The sequence below is a fragment of the Pezoporus wallicus genome, unplaced genomic scaffold (genome assembly GCF_028554395.1).
Source record: "Pezoporus wallicus isolate ANWC-B61680 ecotype Strahan unplaced genomic scaffold, APGP_CSIRO_Pwel_v1 contig_2871, whole genome shotgun sequence".
In the NCBI taxonomy this organism is placed as follows: domain Eukaryota; kingdom Metazoa; phylum Chordata; class Aves; order Psittaciformes; family Psittacidae; genus Pezoporus; species Pezoporus wallicus.
This window is the reverse complement of record NW_026640775.1, coordinates 411837-439532: the sequence shown is the minus strand read 5'-3', so window position 1 is coordinate 439532 and position 27696 is coordinate 411837. Positions and strand designations below refer to the sequence as shown.

General features: G+C 54.0%; 1 protein-coding gene across 1 annotated transcript; it reads right to left on the bottom strand.

Moving 5' to 3' along the window:
* Positions 1-710: 710 nt before the first annotated feature.
* CARD10 (caspase recruitment domain family member 10) lies at positions 711-16979 on the bottom strand. Its single transcript, XM_057420599.1, has 21 exons — positions 16884-16979; positions 14771-14989; positions 14261-14398; positions 13262-13587; positions 11655-11837; positions 11133-11288; positions 10881-11006; positions 10514-10708; positions 10279-10416; positions 9410-9525; positions 9160-9200; positions 8354-8474; positions 7740-7920; positions 6771-6894; positions 6176-6416; positions 5820-5889; positions 5377-5476; positions 4767-4925; positions 2538-2653; positions 1795-1910; positions 711-1546 (listed from the first exon to the last, which is right to left on the bottom strand). The coding sequence occupies exons 1-21, from the start codon at positions 16888-16890 to the stop codon at positions 1339-1341; spliced, it is 3081 nt and encodes a 1026-aa protein (XP_057276582.1). The 5' UTR covers positions 16891-16979; the 3' UTR covers positions 711-1338.
* Positions 16980-27696: the final 10717 nt, after the last annotated feature.

The window sequence follows — 27696 nt, the reverse complement described above, 5'->3', positions numbered from 1 at the left end:
GACCACAGGACCAGTGGGCTCAGCCCTCTGCCTAGTCTTGTGCCCCACAGAGCCTCCCAGAATCATACACTTTATTTTCCTCTTGTATGCCCCGGGAAAGACCATCTACTACCACAAACACTAAGTATCCTAGCATCCCTTTCCCATATCAAACCTGATAATGGCAATTGGTTACGAGCCAGGACCATGTTTGAGTGGGTGAGCATGGCTGCTTGCTACCCCAACCCTTCCTCTTCCCTCTGCCAGAGCCTGAACCCACACTCGCCCCATCTCAGGGTGAGAACAGCCCCCATGAGAGGGGCACTGTGCCCACTCTCCTGGCAGCGTGGCTGGGCTAAAGTCTCACTGTTGTCACCCAGGAGGGCGAGGTAGCTGGCTCCTCATGTCATGATAACCAGGGCACGGAGGCATGCAAAGCTCTAGGGATCTCAGCCAGACACATCAAATTAGCTTTTTCCCTGGCTTTCCTAAAGCCCCGTAACCACTAGGGAATGAGGCAAGGGACTGAAAAACAAAGGGCAAGTAGAAATTGGAGCAGGCTTGGTCTGTGGCACACTCAGCATGCTCTCTCCCCACAACAGCAAAAACAGCACTCCCTCCTTCTCCTGGAGGGCTGGGCAGTTGGGTCTCAGCTGAAGGAGGAGGAAAATACCCTGTCATGCAGCAGGCAAACCTTCCCAGTAACACACATGCTCACAGCCTGCCACCCATTCCCATTATGAATGGTATTTAATTCTCCTTTACATGCGCTCTGCCAATAAAAGGCTCCGTTAATAATTTACAAGCAATAAAGAGTACAGCTCCTATAAAACGAGTGTTTGTTGCAAGCTTAGTGTCACTCCAGCCATGACAGGGCACTGGCACACAAGCCATGCTCCCTGCACCACGGGGCCGGGGGCGAGGTAGACAGGGGAAGAGGGGACCCAGAGCACACAGTGCCACAGGGCAGAGTAGACAGAGATGATGGAAAAAGGGCTTCAAACATGTGTGAGATATGCTTCTACACAGCCTGATCCCACACAGTACCCCTGCATTCCCCATCTGGCAATCTGACCATGTACCAGAGACAAGAGCAGCCCAAGGTGACGGGGAACAGCCCACGGGGGTGGTTTCCCACCATGATGGTGGAAGACGTCTCTCCACTAAGCCACAGAAAGCTCAGACAGGGGAGGAAGCACATGTTACTCCCCGACTCTTGAGGGCCTCAAGGGGACCAGAAAGGCTACTCCTGATGGCCTTTGCTGCCAGCATCCCCTCGGTGAGGAAGGACACGCTGCCTGTTCTCCTGCCCAAGAACAGCTCCCGGGGACAGAAGCTGGTAGCTCTGCTACCCCCAGCTCAGTCGTCGCCCTCCTCAATCCATATGGGCCGGGTTTGCTCCTGGAAGATGCAGCCACGAACCACCTTGGGCAGCTCCTCAGCATGGCTCCAGGCATGGGGCTCCACACGGGCCCAGGAGCAGGGCAGAGTGTGAAGACCCTGCTCCGCAGCGCGGCACATCTTCAGCACCTCTGAGTCCCGCTGGCCCACCTTCCCCAGCAAGCTCCTGTGGAAAACACAGAGAAAAGCATTACCCTTGGTGTAAAGGGATGGGGTGGCAAAACTACCCAGGAACAACCTCACACGTACATAAAAACACTTTTCCTGCCCTTTTTCCCCTCTCATTGACCAACCACAACACACAGAGCAAGTGCTCTCACCCCAATCCCTGTCCCTCTGAATAGACACAAGGGTTTCTCTCTCTTGCATCCCTCCTGCAACACCCTTCATCCATGCCACTCCGTCTTGTCTTACCTGAGTCCTCTTATGTTCTTCTCCGTGACCTCGACATGGATAACTATGGGGTATATCTCACTTTTAATTAGATCCCTCACACTCTGAACTCCCAGCTCTAGCAGGCAGTGTTTATTCTGGAAGGGAAATTGAATAGATTTACTGATATAAATGGAGAAAAAAATAACCCCAGCCCCTGACAGTCACATTAAATCAAACCCCATACTGTGCAATATCATTGCTTTTCCAATAGTAATTCCATTAAATGTGGGATTTATGGACAGTGCCAAGAAAGAAGGGAAGAATTACAAAGCAGAGTCACCCACTCAATCAGTGTCAACCCAAGCAAAGAGCCCACTGGACTCCTTGCTCAGCCACAGACCATCTTCACATCCCCTTTGTCATCATTGTCACCCACAGCCCCACATTTCTGCATCTGCCCCGAGCAGAGCTGCTGCTGCTTTGGCAAAGATGAGGAATGTGAGAGCAGGGAGGTTACTCCTGCATATGGCATTTCCCACTGCCTCCCCATGAACCCTCAGCTGCCATTTATTTCACCCTAGTTCAATAGACTCAGGGAAAAGTCCATATCTGCTGAACCACAACCCCTGGACCTAAAACACACTCCAAACTACACAGCCCTCAAGCAAGCAGCTTCTTCTCTATCGGCTGCACCACCCTCCTTCCTACCCCTCTCAGCTGTCCCGTCCTCTCCTCCAGTACGAACACGGTGACATCTCCCCCAACACTAAAGAGCTCAGCACCTTGTCCATTGCCTCCTGGATCATGCGGATTCGCCCACTCTCCCTCCGGTCCTGGGGGCCAGTTCTAGACACGGGGTGAGTGTGAGTTGTGCTGGGATCCCCTTCTGCCAGCTTCTCTGCAAGCCAAGAGGAGATATGGAAAGGGAGAAGTCAGGCCTTTCTCCCTCTTGCACATACTTTCTACCCCAGATCCCATACATTTGCTGCTGCGCTGATGCTTATCAAGCTCAGTGTTTACAGATTCTGGAGAGCAAGCCTAATTATACAACATTATACTTTGGCATGGATCTCCTGCAGCTTCCTGCATACAGAACAAGCACGATATCATAGCCGAAGACACCTTGCAGTGCAAAAGCAGCACTTGTGTTACTGTACTACAGCAGCCTAAGACAGCTCACAGCCATTCCCCACTGCCCAACCCACTCCGTGATAGAGTATGGCAGAAAAATAATTGCTTTATTTTGCCAGGTTGGTTTCCTGCAGGGTTTGTGAGCTACATGGGCTCACAGATGGCTCCAGTGAGCAGCAGGGCTGGGAAAGCAAGAGGAGCGAGCACCTTGGCATGGGAGAGTGGGAGAAAGACGGGGGCAAGCTGAGCCTCCTTGTGTTGGTGGCAGCCTGCTCAGAAGCAGAAGGACAGCACGCAGCAGCCAAGCCAGCACCAGGCAGGACAGCAGCAGAGAGGTGATGCTGAGATAGTAAACTGGGGGCTGAGCCAGCAGGACAGTGAGGTCTGGCATGGTCACAGCAATGATTGCCAGCTGCCCCTCATAGCTCCCAGCAGAAGATGATACAACACACACAGAAACCTCACTTGGGAGCCGCAGGCTTCACAACCCAGTGTGGCTGAAGTAGGCACCAGGCTTTACCTGCTGACCATACTGCTCACACAGCCACCAAAACGTGAGCAGGGAACCTAATAAGGCTTTTAGGAGCTGCCCACCCTGAAGGTAGAAATAACGGAATGCGTTTAGGTGAAGGCATGTCTGGGACTGGGTCCAGAGCACGTTCCAGCTCTCCCAAGCCCCAGGCTGGCTGGGCATCCTCTGCTGCCTCTGCCTGGTGGCACAGGTACTTTCTTAGTAGAGCTGGATCTGCAAAGCCATCTATTTGGCATTTCCTTCAGCAGGAAGCAGGCTCCTGTGGAAGATCATCTGGCTTATACCAACTCTACACCAGCTGAAGAGTTCTCCAAAGGAGAACTGGGGTGTCTTGAACACCACCGGATCAGCTTCCTTCCCTCACAACAGGCAAAACTGACCGGGGAGAAGGGAGTGGGATTTTTCCCCTCAGTGTAAATTCCCAGACGTGGTAATAGCTTCGAAGCATGTTCCCATGCAATGCGAGCGGGACCCTGCAGAGGGCTCAGTAGGACAGGATATACGGCCAAGTCGCTCAGTTACAAGGCCCGAACAGCCAAAATCTGCAGAGCCATCCTTCCTCAGCACCCAGAGAGTTTTCACTACCTCCATCTCCTACCTCCCCCTCAAAAAAAAATATACAGACTCGTTTCTCAGTACTGCACTTGGGAAAGGGAGAACTCTAAACACGGGGAAAGGAGAGAGATGGAGAAGGGAGGAGGAAGGAGGAAAGGAGGTGTCCTCTGTGAAAATTCCCTATGGGAGTAAAGCCCTTTCCCCAGCAGCCTTTGAAGCAGTGCATCATCCTTGTGCTGCTGGCAGAAGGAAGAGGCCAACATTCCTGGGAGGAAGAGCTGGTATGAAGTTAGCCTGCGGATCCCACCTCAGCCACGGGCTTCATCTCTGGGAAGAGGCACACAGAGCGGCAAGGCATGCCACCACAACTCAAGGGAATAGAGGATGCCATGCCCCAGGAGACCAGAAGAAAGGGTGGCTTCTCTGTGGGCCAAAGGGATAGGACACTGCTAGAAACAGGAGGGAATGTCTTACAGACACTCAGCCCACAAAGCTGACCTGTTAACAGGTATTGTCTGGGAAGACTGAGAGACCTTGTGTTTTTTACAAGAGTCCCATGAGACCACATCTCATACTTTCAAGACTAAGGGTATCTCTTCCCAACTGGGCTAACCAAGACTCTACAGAAGTGACCCCTCTGAGCAACATCTTAACTTCCCACTGTAGGCTAAGAAGCAGCAAGAGGTAAAAGGGGAAAGCAGCCTTTGGAAGCAGGAGACTTGCATATTTTACCTCACTTGGCCACAGGCTCCTAAACCAGCCCCAGACATGTCAACCACTTATTGCTGCCTACCTGCTGGGCACACATGGAAGTCCAAGCGAGAGGTGGGCAAGTCCAGCAGGTTCCTGATGAGCCGTGGTGCAATGCAGTCAGGTGAAAGCACTACAGGACGGGGGGTCTTGACCACCACAGGACGCACCAGGCTGTAAGGCTTCAGGCTCATGTCTGGGTCTGAAAGCCAGGAATGAAGAAAAGAAAGGCAAAGGTGAGAACATGGGAGATCAGCCTGTCACTGGCCCAAATGATCATCCCATTCTTCCTGTGCCATCCCTTCATCCTGACTCATGGAGGCACCTACCAATCATCCTATGTCTCAGGATACTCACTGCAGATACCTTTGCTGTAGACCCCCTTGCCCACTTCCTTTGAGCTACACACCAGTTTATTCTCCATAAAAGTTGTGATGACCCCAAGAACCACAGAAGCAATGGAAAGCCCCAGAAAATCAGGGAAAAGAGCAGGGGATTTAAATATGCACAGGTTTCCCCAAATCCCGTTAGAGTTGCAAGAGGGATCCTGAGCAGAAAGACTGAGGCATCCCAGATGTCAATGACCCATCAGTGCCCACAGGGGATGACTATGTCTCCAAGGGTGATGGGAAGGTGCAGGGCTAACAGCTCACCTGAGCAGGGGTCCATCCACAACTGCCGAGGAGGCTGTTCTGGGCTCCTCTGTGGCTTGGATTTCATCAGGCGCAGCTGGTCCAAGGCCCGTTTCTTTAGCTGAGGAGAAAGTGAGGGCATTAAGGCTGAGAGCATAAACCACTTCACACACACACACAGAGCTGGCTGCAGAACACCCGCTGGCAAAAAGGATGGAGTGTACATACACAAAGCATGGGACCAGGTCTGCCACCCATCAGGTTTAGTCTGGGAAGGGAGCAGGAAAGCAGCCTTAGAGCAGGAATACTGCCTGGTTTATAAGCCCCTGCTCTGCTTGCTAACCCAGCTGCCACCTCTATATAAGCTGGTTTATCAACAGAGTGGGGCAGACTGAGTGCTGAGGTGGTGGGCTGGCCATAGGCACACACACATGCGGATCTCACTGCTGGCTTCTTTCGCTTACATTATTTCTGTGGCCCCTCTGCTGCACAGGCATCTGGCCCTTCTCCTGGATCTTCAAAAGCTGGTGAGCCCTAAAAAGACAGAGAGCTTGCACTCAGTCAGCTCTAGAGCCCCCATAGCCTGCTGAGATCCTCTGCACCAAACCCCACCGACCTGCTAAAGCACAGGCATACCAAAGCCCTCACTCAGCCTCCCAGTCTGTCAGGACCACCCAAACACGACTGCAGTGGTCCATCATAAAAGGCTTGGGCAGCCCACACTATCAAGAGTCCTGAGGGGCTATAGGGGATGCTCACCACAGATAAATGGGCAGGTACTCTATGTACCCCCCCTTGCCTTCCTCCTCTCCCTGATTACCTGCTGTAGTTAGGCACTGTTCCCTTGTCCAGGTCCCGCATGGTCAAGGGGTCGACGCGGGAGCAGTACCACTCCAGCCGCCCTTTGTGCATGGTGTCTGTGACATGGAGGATCTCCCGACACTTCACGCACAGTGCATAAGGGTCTGACGGCTCCAGGAGGGACAGGTTGGTGCGTACATAGAAGGAGTCTCCAGAAAACTTCTTCCCTTCTTCCAGGGCGTCCCGCAGAGGCTGGTATCCTGGAGCAGGAGATACAGGTCACCACGGGCAGGGAGACAGGAGAAAACCATCACCGATAAGATAGCCAAGGCCCCAGCACAGCTGTGATGCTATGGATTGGGGTGGGGGGGGGTGCAGAGGAGGCAAACAGACAGAAGGTCTGTACCTCCATCCTGTAACTCAGAGGATGCACAAGTCACACCAGACAGGGAAAGCTACCGGAGCTACGGCCAACCCCTGTGTCAGATGGTGGCCTAGGACCAAACAGGAGAGGAGAGAGAGTAACTGAGATTTACCTCCAGGGTTGGGTGGAGGGTCTGGAAAGGGGGACAGAGAGCTCAAGCTCAAAAGAGATCCAGCTGCCAGGGCCTTACCTTCCAGGTCCAACTGAAAGATGAGGCTGGAGGGCTCATCCCAGTGCAACAGGCTCAGGAAGGCAACCTCCCGCGTGCAGTTCTCCAGGGAAAGCACCTCTTCCTTCAACGACGGCACCCTCAGCTAGCAAGGACCCAATGCCATTAGACCCAAGGACTAGAAGAGCAGGCTCCCCTCCAGCTCCCTCACCCATCAGGGTTATGCAAGAGATGTTACAGAGTGAGGCAGGCCCAGGGAAACCTCTGCCTGAGGACAAAGCATCCTCAGTCTGCCTCTGGCTCCTTCTTATGCCTCTGAAATACATGCTGCCAGTCACCACCCGATGCGGATGCTGGACTGCTGCGAAAGCAAATGTGTGTGCATGAATGCGTGTGGGAGTGGGGCAGGAGAGATGGTTTATTTTCGGTTACAGGTGGGATACTAACTCAAGTAGCGTAGCTGTATATTTCTAGTGGTGTCATGCTTGTCAAAACAAATACCCTTCCCTCCCTCCCTCCAGCAGCTTTCTTCAGAGCAATTATTCTGTATAGCTCAAGAGGGTCACAAAGGGCAGAGAAATCTTGCTCCAGAATTGATTGCTTTGCAATGGGCATATGCAGGATGCAAACTGCTCTGATATACTACAAGGTGACAGCCAAGCCCAGCGCCATATAGCCATATTGCTATCTTAACTGTGTGACCTCTTTTCTTTCTCCCCTCCCACAGCTGAAGGAAGTGTTTCGGAAGGTCTCAGCATTTTTACATGCACAGCTACACTCAAATACAACGAGACCTGGATGGGTGTTTGTGCTCCATAAAGCTCTAGGCAGGAAGCACTCTGGGATACAAGAGAAATGGAGGTGAGCTTCAAGCTGTGAGGAGGTGAGCTTCAAGCTGGGTAGAGGTGATCTTGCACTGGGGACCACTCAACACTACCTGCATCATCCCATACGCCTTACAAACCCAAAAGAGCTCTTTCCCAGACTCACCTCAACAAGCCGGCACCCTTCCCTAAGTCCTGCATCCTCAACCTGTGAGCCTGGCTTGACCCACTGGACATAAATCCCTGTTCTGTTCCCTCCAAGGATGGAAATGTCTGCTCCAAGCCTCTTCTCCTGGGGTGAAGGGTTGCTGGGGTGACTCATGCTAGAGAGCTGTACCACCAGTGACCTGGCAAGAAGAAACACTAAGTCCAGCAACTGAAGTTTGCTACCTTTTCTAATAACTGCTCCCTCATGCCCTGTGTCCAGCTACAGGGTGCTTATTGTACTGAGCGCTGCAGTACAGAGCTCATGATTTATGGCCATCATACACAGAACCCGTGCAGCCCCTTTCATCCCACCAGCCACAACACCGAAGCCAAGCTGGGCTCCCACAGACCTGTCCCTATCTAATCAGATGTGTGCCCAGGCCAGGGCAACATCCCCACCCTGCCATAACACATGGGACAACACAAAAAACTGAAGTCCTGCTAGGAAGCAATGATTATTGTAGGATCTGCATTTCTCTCCTCTCCCACTAGCAACAAAGAGCTCAAGGAGAGAGGCAGAAAGGGTCCGTCAGCACCACAAACCAAGCAGCCAGCTCAGAGAGCAGTAGTCACCTCCTGGTGACCTCCTCACGGCTGGGAAGCGTGGACAAGCAAATCTCCGACTTCACCCTGGTGTAGGTGCTGCTGGAAGAAGAGGAGAAGGCCCCAAGCGAGGTGCTAGCAAAACCACTACCTAGGAAAGAGAGCAAGAGGGAGAGATGGAGCATGTCACCTCTCCGAGTGCTGCTGGGACCTCACGTTCTTAGAGTGGCAAAGGTCTGTCACCCCCTCCTGGGCATTTTCTAGCATCTGACTGGGAAAGTGAGGCTGCAGCAAGCCTTTGAACAGTTGCCTTCCTGGAAAGGGTTTCCCAGGCCTCCTGGGAACAAGCAAACCTTTGCTCCCTTCATCAGCAGTCTGATCAGAAGGCAACAGCAGCCAGGGCCACTTGGATGTGCTCAGAGTTCAGCCACCAGCACCCACCACAGTACTCAGCACCAGGAGCTCCACTCCAGGACATTTACAACCCATCACCCCAGGAGTAGCAGATAAAGGGAATATCTTGGTAACAGCCCAGGGCAAAGGCATTTCTCTCCTCTCTTAGCTAATCCCCCAATCCCATCAAGTTCTCCATCAACACAGCTCTCCATGAGTTAAACAGAGCTGATGTAAATAGCTACTGCTTTGTAGAGGAAAAGACAGCTTTTCCAGCTGCTGTGCCTGGGGAATGCGTGGGTCCATAGCACCCTGCTAGGGGTGCAGAGCTCTTGCAGCTGTACACACCTCAAGCATGGGGAGGCTCAGTTCTCCAACCCCTCTCCCCATGGCCACCACTTCTATTTAGCTAGACCCTCTGGGGAAAGCCCCCAGCCTGGTACCTGTTGCATCTTCAATGCTGCTGAAGGAGCCACAGGACAAGCTACAAAGGAAACACAAAGGGGAGCTGTGAGGCAACAGCTTTTCCAAAACCTGTTTGCATCCCATTCTGAGCTCCATCCCCACCCAAGAAGCAACCCCCCAGCCAGCACCCAGCTCCCAACTGGCCTCCCCACTCCAGTTTGCCTTCTCTCCCTGGGCCCCACAAGCCCCACAGAGGAGACACAGACTCAAGCAGCCCCCAGCAATCACCTTTTGTAGGTCATGCACCTTTCTTCCCGCTGCCGACGGAGGATGGAGCCAATGCAAGGTGGGAAGGGGAAGGTGGAAAGGCGGTTGATATCCTTCTCACTGTCAGGAGTCACCTCCTTGGGAAGAGTGAAAGAGAGATGCCTGATAACACCAACACCCAGCATCACCTATCTCCTCCCTTCAGGCCAGGCTGCAAACAGCTCCTTGGCTAACACATGCCTCTTCAAGGACCATCCACATCCCTCCAAACACCCAGGGGCACCTTGTTTTCCCAAGTAGAACATACAGATGGAGATACATGACACTGCATCCCCATCCTTTTGCAATATACAAGCTGTGGGAGCAGTAGCAGCTTTAGGGAATATCGAGATTTGTCAGTATGTCTCATTTCTAGCCACTGTGAACCCAGAGGAGTAACCCGTGGGACTGCCCATTTAAGGGTGCTCTAGGATAAGAGTTCAAAAGAGTCAAAGGAAATAACTTGACTCCCTCAAAAACAACAACACATTTCTGCTACAGGGCTGGAAATTGCTAGGATTTCTCCTGCAGCATATGTAGATTGAACAGCTTTTGGGGGAGGATAACATCTTACATGAGGCTGTTGATTTCTAGGGTGTCATATGGGATGAAGAGAGTTTCACTCCTCCTTCTTTCCCAACCAGTGAGCACTGCACACCTTGGCCAGTTTGTCAGAGAACACAGCACTGTGTCTGCGATCTGCTCCCACCTTATACGCTGCCCCATGCCCAGTCTTTCACCAAGCCACAGCCCTGCAATGAACCTGCTCCAATGCTCATATTCCCTTCCTGAACAGTGTGGTTTCCCACTGCCCTCAGCTGAGGGTCAGCCTCTCCTGGTCAAGCACTCACCATGCTCTGAATAGCCGAATCCCCTGGGAAAGGGATAACAGAAACCCCCAGTACATCCACAGGTCCTGTCGTAGGGTTGTCTACAAGGCTCCAGGTGCTGCTGAGGTTGGAGCAGAGCGAGTAGGAAGAGCTGCACATCTGGGAGAGCAGAGACTCCATCAACCCACTGCATCCCCCAGAGATCAGTCCTGATCCCTCTGCCTTCTCTATTCCCCCTTCTTTCCAGCCCCCTCACCTTGCCCAGGCTGCGGCTGCCTTGGCACCGCTGCAGCTGCGCCTCCAGTGTGCTGTTCAGCCCTTCGGCCTGGCTCAGCTTGCTTAGGAGCTCATCCCGCTCCTCCTCCAGGGTGCGTACGCGTTTGCGGTACTGGTCCTTCTCGATCAGGCTCTGGGAGTATTGTAGCTGCACTCCATCACGGCTCTGGATTGCCTGCAAGGAGCCAGGCTGAGAGTGAGAGGGGGCACAGAACTGCACTACTAACCTCTGCCTCCCACCCTGGCATGGATGGAGAAGATCCACTGGGAAAGGAGGGGACATCCAGAGCAGAGGCAAAAGCTCTGGTCCTTCTGGGAAGTGGAGAGCCTGGGGAACAGCAGTTTACCTGGTCCCGCTCTTTTTCAATCTCCTCCAGCTGCAGCAGCACTGTGTTCATACGATGCTTGTAGAGATCACAGTCCTTCTGCAGTGTCCGGTACTTCAGCTGCAGATCTTCAACCTCCTGGAGGTACTGGCAACAGTGAGCAGTGAGCATTAGGCTCCCTGGAAAAGCTGCTGTGTCTTCCCAGCCCCCTCCCTGCCCTCTTTTCCAGGCTTGCTTGGTGTGTGGGGATGGGGGCGGTGATGGATGCTCTACCTTATCCCGCAGCTCTTCGGCCCACTGCAGCTCATTCTGCAGGGAGTTGAGTTTCTGGCAGAGATCCTGCCGGTCATCTTGGGCTTCCTTCCAGTCGTGCTCCAGGATGTCCAGCAGGATCTGCTCAGAGCCTGGCACTGGGCCTTCGCCAGGTGTCTAGGAGGTGAGAGGGTCCCATCACTGCACCACAAGCACCGAGGGAGAACCAGACCGCAGCAGTGACAGACAGCCTGGCACAGCTGTCATCAACACTCCTGCACTAATCTACTGTGCACTCCAAGGCACAAAATCACCCTTATGACCACATCCAAGAGCAGGAAGCAAGGACCCGTCACCACCCACATCCAGAAGCAATGGCAGCCACCACAGATACATGGTGTGATACAAGAGATGTAAGTGATACGCTCAGAGGAAGAGACCGACCAGCCCAGTGATTTCCCTCATCTCTCCAGTGCCCATGTCACCAGCACTGGGAGCGCCCAATGAAAGGTGTCCGGACACCTCCTCTGCCCCCCCAGGTACCTGCAGCATGCCCTGCAGCTCCTGCAGTGACGCTGTGAGCCGCTGGTTCTCAGCCCGCAGCTCGGACACAGTGTCGGGGTGTCCCCGCTCCTCTGCCTCCTGCTGGGGTAGCGCAGATGCCTGCTTCCGCAGCAGGCTGCACTCCTCCTCTAGGCTGGCCACTTTGCATTTCAGCTGGTCCACCTGCAACCAGGGGAGAAAACACAGCCTGACACACGGCCCTGCACCTCTGCCTTAGTGGGGAGTGAAGCAGAGAGGATGCTGGACAGAAAAAGGGGCTGGAGGTGAGGGAATTGAGGGCTGCGCAACCACGCGAAGGAGCATCCTGCAGCTGGGCCAAGCACAGCTGCATGCAAAAGCTTTTCCCTGCAGGGCAAAGAAGGAAGATGCACTTGCGTAAGCATACTCAGTCTCAGGATTCTCTCCCAGTGCACGAACTTTCATGCTACCTTAGGGCATCCCCAGTGCATCTGTCCTTGACTGTGGGTGAACCAGGGAACTCTGGTGCACTGCCAGGGCCAGCAGCTGTGAGACCTCAAAGGCTTCCCAGCCCCTAGCACTGGAGACAGGGGAGGTCCTCACAGACCTGTAACAGCTGATAAGGTTCATCAGAGAACCAGTTTCACAGCCAGGCAAGGCTATGACAGCAAACGGGACAGGGGAAACCTACCAAAGCCATCGAGCACCAAGCAACACTGCCAAAATTGCCAAGGAGGAGCTCAGGAACTGGATGACTTCTGTAAAATCTACCCAAAAGACCTAGGATGACCCGCAGGGACTGGTCACTTCTGGACCCTGGAGTCAGGAGGGGAAGGCACACTGGGACCTGGGGGTTGACCCTGCTTGCAAGGGGATTTCTTCACCCCACAGCCACACACCAGGAATTTGCCTCCCTGCTCACAGGAGGCGCAGGGAGCTGGTTTTAGCAGGAATACCAGATAAAACGCAGGGGAGGATCCTAGCATTGGCAGAGCAGAATGAGGAATGAAGGGTAAACACAGGGCTGTGTGGGAGATCCAGGTCCAGACTGGTAGGGGGAATGCCAGGAGACAGCAGAGCACTGGGGAAAATAAGTTATTAATAGGCTCAAGGTAGGGCTGTCCTTGCCCAGGCAGGAAATGGGTGCGTTTGCTGGAGGTGAGAGCTTGGCAGCTGGAGTGCGGTGTCACAAATTCCTTCAGGTATGCAGGGCATGAGTCTCCCAAACGTCATGAGAGAGAAAAGGAGGTGGTGGGGATGGAGTCTGTGCCAGAACACTCCTGTGAGCTGCAGGACGGGCTGGGCAGCTCTGGACAGCATGCAATCACCCAGCACCCCATGTGCGGCTGGCTGCCCAGCCACCACTCTCACTAGAGGGGAAAATGCAAGCCCTTTCCTGGGGAAAAGTGAATACAAGCACCATTGCTCCCCAGGGCAGCAATGAGCCTCCTATGCTGTGCCCATCACTAAGGCGCATTCCCTTCAAGAGCAGGAGCATTTGCCCTGACACACATCCCACCCACCATCAGCTTCATGCTCATGGGCCACCATGCATAGTGTGCGCCCCTCTTGGCCATCAGACCCCTGCAGCCTCCCACCACCAACCCTCTTGCTCCCCGGGGCCATACCACCAGCTGCAAGTCCCTGCTTCGCAGCACAGCCATGTTCTTCTCCTCGCAGAGCTGCGCATAGCGCATGGCCATCATGTAGTTCTCGTCCTTCAGCCTCAGCAGCTCCACACTGTTGGTGTCCCACTCCTCTCTCAGTCGCTGGCAACGCTCCTGCACCTTCAGGAGCTCCTGCAGCTGCTTCTCCAGCCGGGCCTGCTCTTGCTCCAATGCCTGGTTTTTCACCTGGAGCTGGTGTTCCTTCAGCAGGAGCTCTTTCCGCTGGGCCCTCACCTTCTTCACCTCCATCATCAGGAACTGAGTTAGACCCTCAGGGCCTTCCTCATCTGGGGGAAACAAAGGAGAATCTGGTCCTGGCTGCTAAGACATGGGTAACCCCAGGAAAACTGCCTGCAGATTTGCCCAATGCTCTGTTTCCTTCAAGGGATAGCAAGCTCTCCCATGGGTTTGCAGCCCTTCTTGCCTCAGGTTTAAGGCACCACAGTCCATCACCCATGTACATTTCACTGAATCATAGAACCACAGAACGGTTTGGGTTGGAAGGGACCTTAAAGCTCATCCAGTTCCAACCCCCTGGCACAGGCAGGGACACCTTCCACTAGAGCAGGTTGCTCCAAGCCCCATCCAACCTGGCCTTGAGCACTGTCAGGGACAGGGCAGCCACAGCTTCTCTGGGCAACCTGTGCCAGTGCCTCAGCACCCCCACAGGGAAGAGCTTCTTCCCAATATCTAATCCAAGTCTCCACTCTGCCAGTTCAAAGCCATTCCCCTGTCCTATCTTCACCTCGTAAGAAGTCCCTCTCCAGATTTCTTGGCTGCTTCCCCATTGGAAGGCTGCTATAAGACCTATATTTTTTAAAGCTATATCTGGCCCCCTCAATGCCAGATCCAGAGCACAGAGCTGTCATGGTAGCATGAAACAGGTTGTATGCATGTACATGCACAGATTTCTAGCCTTTCCCATGCAAGCAGCAGCTGAAGAGAGGCCGAAGCACCTACCCAGGATCATAGAACAGCGCTGTGCTGGCTCCCTCCCTGTTAGTCGTGTGTAGTGCTCGGGGTAGTAAAACTCTAAGGATTCCAGGAAGGCTTCATAGCCTCGCTTCCCACGGCGCCGGAGGATGTCCATCAGGTAACCTGGGAGAAGGAACAAAAAGCTAGGATAAAGTTCCTGCAAACCAGAGAGAAAAGAGCATAGCCCAGCTTTGTGATGTGAAGTAGCATCTCCATCATTTCCAGTTCCATCCACAGGAATGGGAATGGCTAGAAGAGGGATTGTGGTGGGAGCACTTGCCCTCATCTGTGTGCACCCAGAGGGAGGTCCACAGAGGATGAGAGGGAGATCTGGCTGCAGAGCATCTCAGAGAACAACAAAGCTGAGGTAGCAGTGCAGTGGAAGGACCCAGGAGGCCACGCCACCCTATGCTGTGTAGCACTCGCTGCATGTCAAAACCAGGTTGTCCCCCAGAAAGCAGGCCCATCCAAGTGTGAGTCTGTGCTTTCTCCCACCTGTCTGGTTGCTTTTGCAGGGGAATCGGCATGAATTCAGCACCTCCTCCTCATCCTGCTCATCTATCACACGGCACTGGCGCAGGTATGGGGTGAGTTTCGCTGGGTTTAGGGAGCGGGTTAGCTGGTGCCGGGCACTCTCAATCTTCTCCCAGACAGCATCTTCTTCCTCCTCCTGCTCCGAGAGGCTGTGGGCTTGGAGAGGAGCATTCTCCAGGGCTGTGAGGATAAAAGGAAAGAGAAGGTCTGAGGAATGATGGAGGAGCACAGGGTAAAAGGCATGAGTAGACATGGGAGAACATGAGTAGAGGTACGAGCATGCAAATGACTAGTTGTCTTGCAAATGGAACTCAGATACATCACAAGCCATTTTACATACAAATTGGTCCAGCGGGATCTTGAGTGTCCACCTAGTGCCTTAGATATGCAGAAAACAAGGGGTGCATAAGGGAGTTAGGAGTATATACAGTAGGAAGTCTAGAGAAGGTGCCATCTTCATTCCTGAAGCATTCTTAAATCCCCCCCCACGTCACACATCTTCACTTTTTCTCCATCCCTGAGAACAGGAAACTCCCTGGACCAAGCCTTTTCAGAGCCTGGGACATACTTTCTCATACTGTGGCTGGAGAGGAGGGTTTCCCTGGGGATTCATTTGCCCTGTGCATGCCCCAGGCATCGGTGGCCAAACTGGAGTTCCTGAGGGCACCATCCCATGGAGCACTTTTGCCTGCAGTACCTGTAGCCAAAGGTGAATTTCATAAGAGTATCTCCCATGTATCTTCCACACATCAGTGTGAAAACATGTAGTAACAAGGCAATCCCACTGTCAATCAAATAAAGCAAGAGGGATCCCCTGAAGTCAATGGACCAAAAACCTTTAGAGCAGTGGTCTAAATGAAAACTGCTCCATGAAGTCCTACAAGCCATGAAGGAGCAGGTATGTGCAATGAGCTCTCTTCCCAGCTATGTATCAACTCAACCTACACTTAAGAAATAATACCTGCTTCACAGGCCAGCACACTTCCTTTTAGTTGCTGAGACAAAGCCCAGCAAAGATATCCTGAGACCTAGATGCCATCTCTCCTACCCAGTGTGCACCGTTACCTGCTGGTTGGTGCTGGCATGAAGTCCAGCTTTCCTACCCCAGCCACACAACATCCCGAGGGGCAGTGTAGACATCCATGTTGCATGGAGGCAGAGGGAAGGAAGGGAAATCTCACAGTCTATTTTATTTGGGTTTGTTGTTTTTTTTTCTTTCTTTCTTGTGATGAGAATGATATCATCCTATTTCAGACAGCCAACTACCACAGCAAGGGGGATGACTGAGTGAGCTACGTAGAAGTTAATCCTCCAAGTAAAAATACGGGAGGTTCAGTGCCTCCCAGATGAAGGATAAGAAGAAAACAGAATTGCTGAATCCACAAAAGACACTCGAGTGTCCAATTTCCAGCACCAAAGCACTTTGACACCTAAATACCAATACAGCTCTGGACCGTCCTAGGCTGAATAAAGACAACAAACTGTGCTTCTCGCAGAAACTTCTCTCTTTCATTTGGGACAGCCTCACTTGCCACAGAGACACCAGAATGCAGGAGGAGGATGCAACAGCAGGTCACAGAAGTTGTGCTGTTTTGAGGAGTTGATTTATGCCTTCATAACGAAATGTTTCTCCTGGAAAAGCAAGCCAGCTCTGCAAGCAGCGACCAGCTCCTCGGCAGGCAAGGCTCAGCAGAGAGCAGGAGAGGTCGGAGGGGTCTGGGAGCCGTTACCCCTCCTCCCGCCCGGGATGGGTACCCCTCCAGGCCGGGGCAAGGCAGCGCTTCCCTTTTCGGCCACCGCGAAGGCGCTATTCAAGGAATGCTGAGCCGGAGGCCAGCCCTGAGGAGGTGGCTGGCAAAGAGGAGGAAAAGAGGAACAAACACCCCGCACAGCCCGCGGGAAACCCATGCCCCAGCCGCCCCGGGGCCACCCCGACGGGCGCGGCAGCAGCCCCTGCGAGGAGGAAGAGGGGGACACAGCGGGGCTGCGGCAGCCCTGAAAGCTGCGCAAGTATCGGGGAGAAGCTCCCGTTCCCATTCCCGTCCCCCTCCCCCGGCCGGGGATCGCCCCTTACCTGCCATCCCCCGCTCCGCACCGCTCCGCTCCGCCGTCCGCAGTCCCAGCAGGTGTGTCTGAAGCGCTCTCACCACCCCGCTGCACCTTCCTTCCTTCCTTCTTTCCCTCCCTCCCTCCCTCCCCTGTTCCCTCCTCCAGCCGGCTGGGAGGGAACCGCAACCCCTGAGCAATGGAGAGCCCAGCCCAGCGCTGCCCTGCCCGCCCCCGAAGGTATCTCATCTTCCCCCCAGCCTCTCCCGGGTTCTGAGCCCCTCCTCCGGCTGCTCCTCACCTGGGCGGTCCAGGGAAGAGGGTTTCTCTTGCCCGCTCCCTCCGCAGCCCCGGCATGGAGCTGCTCTCCGGAAGGATACGGCTCTCCCGCGACTTCGCTTCCGAAAGGCAAATTTGAGTTCACCTCCCTATAAATCGTCGCGGCAAGGGGATTCCGGCTATGGACTCACAGGTCTCTCCCGGCAAGGCGCAGCCCCCCCTCGGCTCAGCCTGCAGAGAAGAGGCGCATCAGGAGAGGTTTTGGTTCACGGGCTCCAGAGCTTGCAGCCCGGCCACCCCACGTGTAGGGCTGGCTCTGGATGAGGGGGTCAAGCAAGGCAAGAAAATGAGAGTGATGGAAAGAATCCCGATAAAGGCTTAATTTTAGCCCCCAGTCCTCAGTATTGTCTGTGGGTGGAGCTGAGCTCGGGGGCAGCATGACTGAGCTTTACTCCAGGGCATACAGGGGCTCATACCAGCCATCCTGACCACACACTGAGTCCCCAGGGCCAGAGGCAAAAGCCTGCAAACTTTCCTCCTCCCTCAGTCCAGAAATCCCAGAGTGGATCTATGTGTCCACACAGCATCCCAAAGAGCCTACACAAGATAACCTGCACCCCTGCCACATACCTAATTGCCCAAACCTGTGCTTAACAGTGGGACTAGGAGGGGTCTGGGAGAGATGGAGTTGGGCACTGTGATTTGGACCAGCATCATATGCCTCCCCTTCCAAGGCTAAGGTGTTTTTAATTTTCTCTAGCAACTCTGTTTCATCCCAACTGTGTCAAACCTCAGACCTCAATGGCCAGGATAAGACAGTGCAGGCTCTGTGCAAGAGATTCCCAGTGCAGTATCAAGGTGATAAAAAATGGGAGTTCACCTGATTCCCCCCACCCTCGGCGTCAGCCCACAGGATAGCCCAGAGTAGTGCTGTGCATCCCTCCAGAGCTTTGGACACAACATGAAGGAGCCCTAGCAACACCTTCCCAAAAGGGAGATGTCCTCATCATCCCACTGCTACAGCTTCTAGACCCCACCTCTGCATGGAAACCTTTCTCTCCTTCCTCAGATAAGAAATCAAGGTGGGTAGAGTATGAAATATCTTCAGGTGTGAACTCTGCCCTAAAGAAATCCCACTGTACCCACAATTAAAATCTTCATTTGTTTCTCATGCAGGGCTGACAGCAGGCACATCCCCTCTGGTCCCAACAGGGTTCCTGCACCAGCTTCAGCAAGGTGGTTTGAGGGAAGGGAGGCTTTAGCAAGACTTTTCCCATGCTGCTATGTTCTTTTCAAGATCAAGTACAACCACTCTCTGTGAATTAAGGTTGTATCTGTCTTATCCACAGAGCATCATATGGATACACAGCATTTTTGCTGCAAAACATACCCAGGTACTAAGCAAACACCAGTCACATGCGCGCACGCAGGGCTCTCAGCACACACCACCTCCTCTTGGATGGCATCCATCCCAACAGGGTGACATCCTCAGTGAATGAATTCACTGCTGACTCACCCTCCCAGCAAAGGGTCCCAGGCGCTGCCTTCCCCTCCCTTGCAAGCCCAGCACTGCACAGCTCACAGAGCTGCACAGCTCACAGTGCTGCACTCCTCCCACCCAAAGGGATGATGCTGACCCCGGACCACCAGCAGCAGGGCACAGCTCTGGTCTCCAGCACTTACGTCCCACCAGAGGCATCCAGTTGAGTGATCAAAAGCAAGTACAAGCAAGGCTGCCTGCACAGAACCCACTCTGACTCAGGCAGTGTCAATTTTTGCCTGCTAGTTACTCTGGAAAACAACCCCCAGTCTGTCTCTCTCTGTCTCTCTAGTGAAAAGATTTCCTGAGCAGGATATTATGTGGTGGCAGAAGATAAGATCTTCACAGTCATGATAAGAGCCCCAAAACAAGGGGTGGTTTCTCTCATTCATGCAGAGACACCTGAACTCCAGGCTGATGTCAAGGAAACCTCTCTCTCCACCCATCCTGACCCCAAAGGTAATGGCTTTAGTGCTTTGTGACTCAGAGCACACAGACATCAGACAGAGCAGGTCCCATATCAAGCACCATCAGCTGCTCTCTTTCATGAAGGGTCTCTGAGGTCAGCAGGTACCCCAGGACCAAGCAGACCACCCTTCAAGGCTCTGGGCTGGGCATCTGATCCCAACAGATCAGACAGGCAGCTCCTGAGAGGAAGAGTATGTGCCATCCCTGTGATTTGGCCAGGGTTTGGGGGCACAGAGATGGAGAGCTCACCCTTCGGGGGATGCTGCTGTTGTACAAGTCACCCCCAGTTCATCTGAGATGTGTGGTCCCACCAGCCTGCAGGTGCTCACAGTCAGGTATTACGTTTCCAAAACAGCTTTACTCACAACAGCTACTCTTGTGCTGGCACGCTTGAGTTCACGCTAGGAATGACACCGGGGTGTTCGGGTTGGTTCTTTTGTGTTGGGTTGTTGGCTGGGTTTTGGGTTGTTTTCCAATCCCAGCCGAAACAGTTGTACTGGTAAAACTTTCCAGTCCACACCGGCTCGCACAGGAAACCTATGACAAGCCAGCTAATGCTGAGCCACGTGTTGTTTCCACCACCAGCGGAAGGGCTTAACACATGGCCGCAGAGCATGACAGGCAACTGTGTCCTCTGCTGTGTGGGTCTGACCGTCAGACCATGTTAAGAGGTTTGGTGGGACCCCTCAGAGCAGGGGGTGCCACAGCTCAGCATAGTTTGCCCCATCCTAGAAACAGCCTTAGGAACATGTGAGGCAGGGAAGGAATTCATTACATTCCTGGTTTCGTGGCTAAAACACCGCCGGTCTAAAGCTCAAGCTGTGGTTACAGATGGTGAGCTTAGATGCTTCATAAAGCCCTGCCCTATGGTTTGGGAAGCACAGTATCTTTATAAACCTGCCCTGAAACCACCTACCTGTGCAGTGTCTGTAATGTGAGCTGGTCAGAACATCTTCAATAATATATCTCTTTCTTGGTCCTTTAGTTCTTTCAATCAAAACATGTTATTCTTCTTGCAGCCTGGTGATTTGCAAAGACAGCTTCCAGTGAAGTTGTAGGGGGGAGGCTTGCTACGGTCCAGAATGGTCTCCATAGTCAGGCTGAGGAAGAGAGTTTGGAATAAGCTCCCTGATAAAAACATCCACCCTAAAATATCTGTCCCAACACTATTTGGTGTAGTGAAATAAAAACAACTCTCCGCAGTTTTTGTTCCTGTATGGCACAAAAACAAGTGCTGAAAACACAAAAGAGGTTGTGAAACAGAATTATCAACTCCAGCCTGATCTAATGGCTCACACATTAGTTCACACTGGATTAGTTAACACAGAGAAGAAAACCCAACACATTTATTGTCCTAATGACACTCATCAAACTCAGTGTTTCTATTAACAGCCTTTACAGGGACTTTGACTACCTGCTCGTATCCCCAACACTTTTGATTGCAGGTATAAGACTGTCCCAGCACACTGAATTTAGTTTGTTCTCTTTGTGTGGTGACTGCAGAAGGGGAGGAGGAACAAGCCTCCTCCCCCCCAAAAAAGGGATGATTAGCCTTTATGGCAGGAAGGAAATGCATGTATCTGTGTATGGAGATAGCAAAACAAGCAGATATTTCCTTCAGCATTCCTCCCCCTCACAAACACACCCATTGCCTGGAGCTACAAAAGGCAAACTGTGTGGGAGCCTTCGGTGAGGCATTGGCAACACATCTCCATCCTCATTATGGCATCGAGGTGTGCAGGCTGGAAAAGAAGACCAGCATTAGAGCAGGATGACAGGATTCGAGTCACTGGGATGAGCTTCCCCACTCCAAAGCTGCTCAACTGCCCCTGGCAAAAGGGCTCCAGCTCAGCAGGAGCCTGGAAATCTCCTCATGCTTGGCTTCACTTCAGCCTTCCTCACAGCTGCCTTTTGGGCAGAAAAGCGGCTGTCCAAGAGGCAAGGCAATGGATGGAGCCCAGGGAAGGAACAAACCCAACTGCAATTTAACTGCAGCCCACAACAGCTCTCCAAACCCACCCTCTTTTCCTTAGTGGTTTCCTTGCACGCTAGGGCTGCAGCCACCAGAGGTCAATGTGACCACATCAACCTCAACTAGCTGTGGTGCACAGAGCCCCTTTGAACCTGGGACGAACACAAATATAGAGTAGGTGGTGTTTTCCACCTCTCAGGACATAACTTTGGGGTGGATTTGTATGCAAACCAACATCCAAAGCATCGATCACAATGCGACCTCAGCACTATCCTGGAAAAAAGGGCTTGAGAGTAACAATATCCTCAACTAGCATCCTGCAACCACTCTGAACTGAGACCTTGTTACTTGCCTGCGGTCCTACAGGACCCCAAAATGTTCCCATCACTTCAGGGATGTTTCATCCTGGTAGTTTCAGTGTCACTCGGGTGTTCTCACCAGTCCCACGCCTGCCTTGTTAGCAATATATGGAAATGGGCTCTCTGTCCTCCCCTAAGAGCCGGTTCTGCTCCCTGAGGTGCAAGGTCTGTCACAGTGAATGAGGTCTGCCACAGACCCAGGCTGGCTGAACAAAACAAATAGCTGACCTGCAGCCAGAGGAAGGCAAATGGGTTAAATAAGCAGGGTCATCAATCTGGATCAGAAGCCAGACAGGAAAGAAGAGGCTGTGCAGAACAGAAATCACGTCTAGGTAGCTTTGTAACAGCCAGCAGCTCCTCTGCACTCCTGTGTGTACCAGCTACCTTCTCTCCACCTCACCTACGTCTTCCCCTAGGCCTCCTCAGTCACCGAGAAGTCCTTTCCATCCTTTCCTCCCAGCCCTTTTATCGTCTGTGTGGACAGCCACCTCGTCAGAGCGAATGAATCACTCATATTCCCCCTCCATCAGAGCTCCAGCCTCCTCTCCAGCCTTGTGGGATGTCAGGTTTCCCTAGATGAGAGCTGTGTCCTTCAAGAAGACCCCACTGGACTACAGAATCATCAGTGGATGTGCTATATCACAGAAGGGGCCAGGGTTCATGTGCTGGGGGAGGAAGATGCCACTCTTTCAGACCTACCAGCAAATTTGCTCCATAAAGCAACAGACTACATAATTAAGTGCTTTAGAACTCCCTTCTGCTATAATAGTTGAATGTTTGAGAACATGGGTTGGCAATGTACATGGGAAGGCATGTTGGCTTTTCAGCCTGCAACCAGTTAAAGCTCCAGCAGCAACCATCAGAGAACAGATTCCGGTTCACCTGGCCTTGCAATTCATGGTTTGGGCAACAAGCCCCAGCTTGGTGAGTTTCTAAGCCCAGGAATACCTAACTGCCATAGTCAAGGCAATGCAACTGCAAGAGAGGGAGGCTTTGCTGGGTCAGGACCAGGCCAGGACCTTTTCCTCTTGGCTTGGGAGCAAACCTATCCAGGACACAGAGTGGGAAAAAGCTGAGCTCATGCTAATAGAAGCAAAGTCTCTCTGGAGAGGTCAAAGAACAGCACGTGTAACACTGCTCCAGAGCCATAGGGTGGCACCACCCCACTGTCCAACCTCTTGGGGAAGGAGGTGGCTGGGCAAAGCCCAAAAGCTTTAGGTTCGCGTGGCCTAATGCTGGAGCTCTTGCAAAGGGAAGGATGTGGGGTGCCAAGGGCTGTGCCTGTTTCTACCACACAGCCCTGCCAGGGCTCCTTGCTGCTGACTGCTGCGGTCCTTCCCAAGCCTTTCCACTGTGGAGATGCCAGACCCACACCAAAGTGCACTCACACCCCACTGCTGCTCTCTTACACTGGGCACAGCTATTCTCATCCTGCAGGAGAGCAGAGATTGCTGCTGCACTGAGCCAGGACCAGGCTTTCCTGTGGGACAGCAAAGGGGCAGCATCCCCCTTCTGCTCCCATTGCCTAACAGGGTGTGCTCCAGGGCATCTGTCAGAGGTGGGTCTGCACAGAGCACCTCTCAACCTACGTTCAGCATGGGCCAAGGACTGCAAACCAAAGCTGAGACATGACAAACTCGGTACAGATGTGACCTAACCACAGCGTGCCAGAGGTGAAGACGAGAGCACAACATCTTGGACTTCATTTCCTCCTCCACATACCACCGTGGCCACACCAGATGCCCTACAGGATGTGACCTTAGATAACATGGGAGGTCCTGCATCGCTTCTTTCTGCTGCACAGGATTTGTGCTGGAGCCATTATGACTGAAAGTAGTGTGATTGTAACCTTCTCCTAATCACTCCTCCATGCCTGGGGTTTCCAGAGCTTCCCATTCCTGCATCCCAAAGCCAGTATATATACCCAGTTACCTCTCTGTCTTGGCCTGAGTGTCTCTGCATCCTTCAGACCATCCCACAGAGACCAGCATCAGCCAAAGCCAGAGACAGCCACGGCAGGAATCAAAGTCTGGGGTGCAGGAGCCATGCCTCACTTCCCAGGAAGTCATCTGCAGCCTCCCTGCTAGACCAGCTCTTCACAAGCCCCAGGAACATAACCCCAGCCCCTCTGGCTGCTGGATGCCCATTTCCCCTGGGAGGGAGTCATGCCCTGCCCCAGGGATGCAATCCCAGGCCTGAGAGCCATAGACAGATGCTAGCTGGAGCCTGCCCAAGAGCAGCGAGCTCTCCAAGTCCTTTCCCTTTCATGGGGGTCTGGTAGTCACATAAACAGGAAAAGCCTGGCCCTCTCCCGCTCCCTTCCATGGCTCTGCCTCCCTCCTCTCCTCGCTGCAGTGATGCAAGCCCCAGCGCTGGGCTGCTTGGCCCCCACGGGAGGAGCTGCCGCCTGGCCCCTGACCTCCAGGCTCCGCATTTCCTGTGGCAGCCGAGGAGGGAGACAAGGCCCCTTCTTCCAGACGCTGGGGCTGGGAGTAAAGGGGCCTCTGCGGGACAGCCCGGCACGGGGAGGAGACGCTGCGGTGGTCCTCTGCCAGCAGCACGAGGTCAGAGGAGGCAAAGATGCCAGTGGGAGCATCACTGGGACAGGGAGCCTTGGGCTGAAATGAGAGGGCGAGGTCCACGCGCCCGCCCCAGCCCTGATGCCTGCTCTCCAAACCCTTCTTTATCTCCTGGCGCTTATTTTCTGTGGCCCTCCTTCCTAAAACCAAAGGCGGCCACAGCAGGAGGGACCAGAGCCCATGGCTGCAGAGAAGGGTGCAGTTTTTACTCCAGCTCACCCAGCACAGCTTTGTTAACCCTCAGTGAGTGAAGCCCAGCCTCAGGAGTAGGTGCACATCCTAACATGAAAAAGCTGGGGCTGCTTCTTCATGTTACCTCTTTTCCGCAGGGAGGACTAAGCTAAAGCAGGCATCCCCTGCCCCTCTGCACATCCGCCATGGGTCAGCACAAAGAGCAGGGCTGAGATGTCTGGAGGGGAGCAAGGGGAAGAACTGAGCTTTGCTGAAGGCATTCAGCTTGAGAGGCAGATCTCCACCCCTGGGGTCCCAGCCCGTGCTTGGGCTCTATGCCAGCCCTGGCTTGTAAAAGGCCAGGATGCTGGCCAGATGTGAAGCCCAAGAGGCTGGCCAGATGTGATGCCCGCTCTTCGGAGGTGCCGGCTGCCCGGGGAGAAGGGGGAGGAAGGATGGCATCCCGGATGAGAACCTCTGGCATGCCTCTGCTCCGATCTCCACTCTGCCCTGGAATGCGCCTGCCAGCAGCATGTGGGAAAGTGGAGTCAGCAGAGACCTTGGATGTGTCAGCTCCCCGGCTGAGTAAACAAGAGGAGCCCTGGCAAGCATTCAGCCCCAAGCATCCAAGACCTTGAAAAAAAGGGGGCTGGAGATGGGGAGGTTCTTCTGTCCCCTCCTTGTTCAATCCCTGCAAAACACCTCCTAACCTCTCCCCTACCTCAGGTGATAACATCACCTCCGCTCACCCCTACCACGTCTGGAGAGGTGTGGGGGGAGACTCTCCCCCAGGCGTTTCCAGCACCTGCCTGTCAGATCTAACATCTGGGAGAGACACTGCCGCAAAAGGAGGGTCTGGAGAAGAAAGAGGTGGGATAAAGGAATTTATCACCCATCCGTGCTGCTTGGCCATCTCCCAGACAGCAGGGTGCACCACCATGGAGTGCCGACACTACTGGCACTGCCGCGGTGAGCACAGTGATGGCTGGGGCAGAGGCATGCTACAGCTCCTAGATAAATACCTGCCAGCCCCAGCTGGGGACATTCCCACCAGGAAGTGCCAGCTCCAGCCACCCTGCCTGCAGGTTTCACCGGCTCAAGGAGAGCTGCCAAACAACAGGTTTCCCCAGTGCCACTTGGAGACATGCTCCCACTGCTCTTTGGGTTGCTGGCGTTGCCTCCCTCATCTCCTCCAGAAAGCATGCCCATGCCCAGCAGCTCCTCATCACTGGGATGCGAGTTAAAGGGATGGGCTGGGGAAGGTCCCCCTGCGTCCCACCAGTGCACCCCATCATCTCCCGGGGGGCGAGCTCCTATGGCGGTGGGGCAGGGCAGCCGTGCTCGCCTCCTGGCCACTGTCCCATGTCCCCTATCGCTGCTCGGCAGGCGCGGGCTCCCAGAGAATGAGCCATTGTTCCCCGGCCCTGCGGCCTCTTCCTGTCCCCGTAGGGCTGCGAGACAAACAAAAGCAGAGCCAGACGCAGTTGGGGAGGAGGCTGGCCCTGCTCCCCTCCTCCAGATCCCGCAGCCACCCCGCAGGCAGCAGGCAGACGAATGCCCGCCTTGGGGGAATGGGCAGGGACACCCCTATTTTTAGCTGCCTCTGCATCCCCACCCCCTTCCTTCCGTGCGCCCAAAATACATGGGCTGGATGGACAGGCAAAATCATTATGATATAAAAAGAGTCATCCAGGCCTTGTATCCAACCACTCCCCTGGCTTTCACCTCTTCCCTTTGGCCAGGACGGGTTCCTTGTGCATGGACTCTCTCTCGTGCCACGGATGACCTCTCTTCATCCCCATCCCTTATTCCTTAATACCCACATCCTCTCTCCACTCATTGCATCGTTCCTCATCCCCACATCTCACTCCCTGTCTGCTCCATGGGTGCATCCCCCTTCCCTTGACAGTCCCCTCTCCCACGCCGTGCCAACCATGGGGACCTTCTCTTGAACCCCCCCAGCTCCTCCTTTCCCCAAAGCACCTTCCCCACCTCCTCAGGCAATGAATCTCCAAAAGGCTCTTTCCTCCCAGAGCCTCCCAGTTTCCTGCTCCTCACCCCTATCCCCCATGCATCCCGCACCACCTCCCCTTTCCTCACCCTAGCAGCATTCATCCCAGCTCCCTCCAGCATGTATGGGCTTTAAACTCCCTGCTTATCCTGCCAAAGGAACATATTCATATCGGGGGGGAGGGGGGGGAAAGGGGGGGGGGGGCGGCAAATAGACCCCCAAATGTCCCCCAGCACAGAGTGGCTTCTCCAATAGCAGATGGATACCTGAGCCCCTTCAACTCCTAAACATCTAGGAAAAGGAACCGGAGAATCAAGTGGCGGGGGGGGGGGGGGGGGGGGGGGGCATTGTTCTGAGGAGATGCAATATACATACATGAATATATGCATATATATGTATATATTTACATCTCCTTTCCCAGTGCCTGGAATCACAGAGGTGTTTCCAGGCCACAGGCAGCTATTCCTAGATTGCTTTTGGTTTATGCAACATCCTCCCTCCCCTCTCAGCCATGTCCCAAACCCCTCTTCCCTTTTGTCTGTGCCTTGGAGAAAGTTGGAGGGAAAGAGCACAGAGGAGGGTCTGTGCCAGGATCTGCCCCTCCATCCTTCCTCCCACAACACCCCCAACACCCCTATAGCACCCCACATCCCCAGACAGCAAACAGGAGGAAGCTGGGGAGGGTAGGAGGAGGAAGAAGGATGAAAACATTCAGGATAGGAGAAGATGGGCAGAGGGCAGGAGGCAGCCCGCCAGCAAGCCTGGGAACTCATCCGTACCTCCTCCTGGGCTTTGGCAAGCCTGGAGGCTTTGAGTTCCCAGCCCAGCTCCCAGGGGAACATCCCCCCACACACACACATCGGGACATGGTCAATCCCATTCCTTCAGCATCCTGCTGCTCCAGGGGAAGGGAGCTGGAGGAAAAGGGGGGAATTGGAAATAGGCTTTTACAGAGGCTGATCCACCCCCTTGTAACATGAGTGCATCTAACTTAATGCTGTCGCCTGCCTGGCGGTGCTCACCACAACCCACCCTGGTGCAGCACAAGGATACTGGGAACTGCACTGATCTGATCCCTCTGCCTGATTATCACAAAGGCTACGGGCACAGTGTGGGGAATGCACATCCCCGGGGGTGCTGCCAGAGCAGAAATCATGGCAGTGAACAAACTGGGGGGCAGGAGGGATCCAGTGCCCACAAAGCCATTGCGGCATCGGACCAGGGATGCTCTCAGCAGGACACTGATGGGTGTCTCACACCTATGGCTTGCCCCAGGCTTGCTCACCCTAAAACCGGCTCTGCCTCCAGCTCATCCCTAGGGCAGCGAGTCGCAGGCTGGAGGCAGCACCAAGGGCCATGGGCTGGGAGGAGTGACCTGGCAGCACCAGATTGATGGGGAGAAGGATGAGGCCACACCAGGATGTGTAGTGTGGCAGAGAGCCCTATGGATCCCCCTCCCCAT